General features: G+C 46.6%; 1 protein-coding gene across 7 annotated transcripts in view; it reads left to right on the forward strand.

The window, feature by feature from the left end:
- The window catches only part of prkcq (protein kinase C, theta), a 173,946-nt gene that overhangs the window by 55,814 nt on the left and 113,591 nt on the right, over window positions 1-4,541 (forward strand). For 4 of the 7 annotated variants that reach the window (XM_043714126.1, XM_043714127.1, XM_043714129.1 and 1 more), the window contains one exon: window positions 3,912-4,049. The exons of 1 other annotated variant lie outside the window; for it this stretch is intronic. In XM_043714126.1, coding sequence (XP_043570061.1) covers window positions 3,935-4,049 — 115 coding nt within the window. In that variant the 5' untranslated portion in view covers window positions 3,912-3,934. Of the gene's footprint in view, window positions 1-3,122; window positions 3,364-3,512; window positions 4,050-4,541 lie in introns of those variants that run through there. 2 more of the 7 variants (XM_043714128.1, XM_043714125.1) reach the window with 2 other exon arrangements.

A 4,541-nucleotide genomic window follows, 5' to 3' on the forward strand; every position in this document is an offset into this window, starting at 1 on the left:
CACTCCCCTAGCTCCCTATCCCCCTCACCACTCCCCTACCTCCCTATCCCCCTCACCACTCCCCTACCTCCCTATCCCCCTCACCACTCCCCTACCTCCCTATCCCCCTCACCACTCCCCTACCTCCCTATCCCCCTCACCACTCCCCTACCTCCCTATCCCCCTCACCACTCCCCTACCTCCCTATCCCCCTCACCACTCCCCTACCTCCCTATCCCCCTCACCACTCCCCTACCTCCCTATCCCCCTCACCACTCCCCTACCTCCCTATCCCCCTCACCACTCCCCTACCTCCCTATCCCCCTCACCACTCCCCTACCTCCCTATCCCCCTCACCACTCCCCTACCTCCCTATCCCCCTCACCACTCCCCTACCTCCCTATCCCCCTCACCACTCCCCTACCTCCCTATCCCCCTCACCACTCCCCTACCTCCCTATCCCCCTCACCACTCCCCTACCTCCCTATCCCCCTCACCACTCCCCTTTTAAAGCTTTTAAAGCTTATTATTTCAGGTGCTTTCACACCCTGGTCGATGGGGTGAAGGTGAGTGGTTGTTTGGAGGTAGAAATAGCACTTGGATGTTTTCAGAAAGCTCCCGACTGTGGGAGGATGGCTCAGTGTATTATCCAGAATGAGGGAAAGCATGAAATCCTAATTTATTTTCTTTCAATAATTTCTAAAACTTTCTAGAAATTCTATTTTCTTTTCTTGCAATAATTTCTAAAAAAAAATCTTCAAAAACATCAATAATAAGGTCAGAAAAGGTTTGCCCAATCATCCAACATCTTTCGCTTGACCTGGAGTAGACACCAAGAGTGGAGGTAAAGTAACCGTTCAGGGTCCATGGTTGACAGAGTGGTACACCAACACAGGCTTCAGCTTTAAGTCTCTGCTAGTCTTGGTGTCCAACAACACAGTCAGATGATCCTTTGCGATCTTAAAACCCAGAGCATGTGCATCATTCTTGGAAATGTAGGTTCTGGATAACATTCGCCTCTCGTATAAACCTGTCTCATCCAAGTTGAAAATTTGATCTTAGGTGTACCCATGCTCCAGTATCAATTTTCTTTTCACCTCGGGAGGAAATGTCATCACACATTCCCCGTCTGCACTGGCAGCTTCACCACATAACTTCTTGTTATGAAAAACATAGTGGTTCTTAAACCCGGCAAAGCAGGCACTGCGAGCACTGAAGACAGGCACATCTGCAGGATTTTTGGCCTTTTTCATAAACTGGTAAGGCTTTCTCTTTTATGGTGAGAAAGCTAGTGCCAGATCATTGTTGGACCTTCTATCCACACACTTAGAAACCTTCCATTTCCTCCAGTCCCTTTGGCTGTGATCTCACAGATTTGCTAGCACTGAGACTTGTTCCAACCATGCAGCTTGCTTTAATTTTTTCCACATTGTAATGGTGCGTAACATTTATTCCTGTTACACGAACAATCTCACATGTTACTTCATTACATTTAAAAGCTTTATAAGATCGAGCCTCTCTTACAGCCTTCCTTTTACCTTCATCACCAAGATACTTCTTGGAAACATTCTCGTTACTTTGTGCTCCCATATTTATGGGTAACACAGCAAACTTTGCAAAAAAAAGGAACAAAAATTACCTTTCGAAAAGCACTTCACAACAAAGCACATGAGTCAACTGAACATGTGATGCCCACACAGAAACTCTGTTGGCGTAAACATTTTCTTCCTCTGGGCTAGGGATGGAATCATGGAATGGCCACCACACGTCTGCAACAGTTTGCATTTTACAAACAGCGGTCACTTATTCATCAATCCCAGCTAATCCATGTTGATGAAAGACACACAATGGCAGAAAGGGACTGTACAACAGTTAATGCTGTAAAAAGGGGAGTGTGGCCTCTCTTTCGCCTGATGATGGTACACTATGAGGATTGAGCCAGGATAAAGCTGTACTGCTCCTTTCTGGAGCATCCCTCCTCAGAACCCAGGTCCAGAAATGTAGAGGCTGAGTTAGCAACCTGACAGGGATCCATCTTCCTGAAAAATTGGACCAGCACCAGCTCTCCCTTACTGTTGTTGAGTCAGGATGCTGGAACTCTCTCCTTTACAGCTGTGTGAATGGACCTACAACAGACATGGGGAGACAATGGCCTTGTGGTATTATCACCCAGAATCCAGCAACTCAGATAATGTTCTGGGGAACTGGGTTCAAATCCCACCATGTAATTCAATAAGGAATCTGGAATTAAGAGTTTAATGACGGCTATGAAACCATTGTCAGGGAAAACCCATCTGGTTCACTAATGTCCTTTAGGGAAGGAAACTGCCATCCTTACTTGGTCTGGCCTCTGTGTGGCTCCAGACACCACGCGGTTGACTCTTGACTGCCCTTGTATGGACAATAAACACTGCTCTGGCCAGAGATGCCCAAGAATGAATTTGAAAAACGTCGACTGCAATGGGAATGAGACCGAAAAAAATTCTATTGTACAGGCAGCCTCTGTTACTTTTGAGGTTGCCCTGTTGACTGGAGGGCAAAGGAGTGTTTTTTTGCTTGACAATCCGATTGATGTTGCTAGTCTGTAAATGCAGAGGTCTTTTGTAATTGACACGTGGGGTGAAACAGTGTAGACAGCTGGAACAGTTTTGTCTGATGTGCCATTGCTAATAAATGTGGAAGTTTGTTTTTCGTGGTTGCCAAAATTACATGCACAGGACCTCCGAAAATGATGACCGGGCAGCAATCCTTTATTATCTGAAATTGTACAAAATGCCGTAATTACATTTATTCCCTGGGCCAGGTCGGTTCAGCACTCTATATCTCCCTCAGCACTTTGAGCACCTCAATCAGATCATTCCTGCTTCTTAACTCAACCTGCCGCTATAATTTAACCTTTTCAAAGAAAGGGTCTACCTTCGGTATGAAAAGCCTCCGTCCCTGTGTGAGTCTTTAAGATGTAATTGTAAGATTGTTTATGTTACCCAGCTGCTCAGATTCCAAAAACAGAACAATATACTGACCTTGTAAAATTGAAATACAGGAAAAATCGAGGTGTATCGCCTACAAAACAGCAGCAAGGCCCTGCTGCTTTAAAGGTAATCTCTTCAAAACATTCCCATTCACGATTGGATTGGCAAGTCCCTCCCACTCTCTGGCCTCATGAAGTCCCACATTTTTTTTTGCAAGAGACTGGATCGATTAAAAATGTTCGCGACCCAGCGCAGAATGTAGCGCAAAAGCGGGAAAAGGGATCTCTCTGAGGAACTGATGGCCTGAGATACCACTGTATTTGTCCAGCTCAATGATGTATTTGAAACTCCTCCATACACTCTTGGAACAGGGATCCGAATCTTTTCAGTGGCTCATGCTTTGGATAAAATAGTGGGTAAAAATATTTTATGTGAGGAGGCATGTTAAGCACCGCTTTGTTGAAACTGCCTCTGCTTTCATATTTTCCTGACAATTTCCCGCCCCCGTCCTCCTCCCAGCCAATCCCCGGGCAATACTTCCGAAGAAGTTACAGTAACTGGGATCAGTTATCTTAACATTGGGCAGGTTTCGAAACCTAAACTTTTCTTTAAAATTCTTTTTGTGGGGTCGAGTTAAGTTTATGTGAACCTTTCTGCGCTGAGTTTGTAAGGTTTAAAACTATTCCCTGCGAGACCGTTCTGAAAGATGACCCTGTCCTGGATGCTGTGACATTTCAGCAGGAGGGTGAAAGGAGCCCACTTCCTTATGTCTCCAGTTTGGTGCATGACTATTTGACTCAGTTCCCTTCTTATCGCACTTGTCCTCAGAGAGAAGGAAGGAAGCCAACAGCGGGGTTGGTTCCGATTTGTTCCTGTCACACCCTCTCTTCGTTGCTAATGAGGTTTGATGTTCCGGCTGTTCCTCCACCTAACCCCAGCTCCTCATTATGTTATCCCAAGGTCTGACTGTCAACATTTCCGAGATGGCTCCCTTCCTTCGGATTGGCTTCTCCAACTTTGACAGCGGACCGTGCCCACAAGCTGAGGAAGTGCAGAATCCTTTCTGTGCTGTCATCGTGAAAGAGCCAGTGGATACAGGTAACTCCGTGATTCATTCAATCATCCACTGACTCTGCGCTGTCACCTTTCTGAATGTAGCATTAAACTCGGTTGTGTTCATGCGGTAATAACCCAATTGGAAACTTCAGGCGACTCGCGCAGGGAGCAGCGGGTTACAGTCTCAATTGTCTAACATCCTGCGTTATTGGCAGAAGCTGCTGTGTGTTGGAGTTCCACATGGCACTGGTTATCTAAGATAGCTGTGGTTATAACGACTGAGCTGAAAATGTGTTGCTGGAAAAACGCAGCAGGTCAGGCAGCATCCAAGGAGCAGGAGAATCGACGTTTCAGGAATGAGGAAGGTTTGTCCAGCAGGCTAAGATAAAAGGTAGGGAGGAGGGACTTGGGGGAGGGGCGTCGGAAATGCGATAGGTGGAGGAAGGTCAAGGTGAGGGTGATAGGCCGGAGTGGGGGTGGGGGCGGAGAGGTCAGGAAGAAGATTGCAGGTTAGGAAGGTGGTGCTCAGTTCGA

Source organism: Chiloscyllium plagiosum, chromosome 23, assembly GCF_004010195.1.
Source record: "Chiloscyllium plagiosum isolate BGI_BamShark_2017 chromosome 23, ASM401019v2, whole genome shotgun sequence".
In the NCBI taxonomy this organism is placed as follows: domain Eukaryota; kingdom Metazoa; phylum Chordata; class Chondrichthyes; order Orectolobiformes; family Hemiscylliidae; genus Chiloscyllium; species Chiloscyllium plagiosum.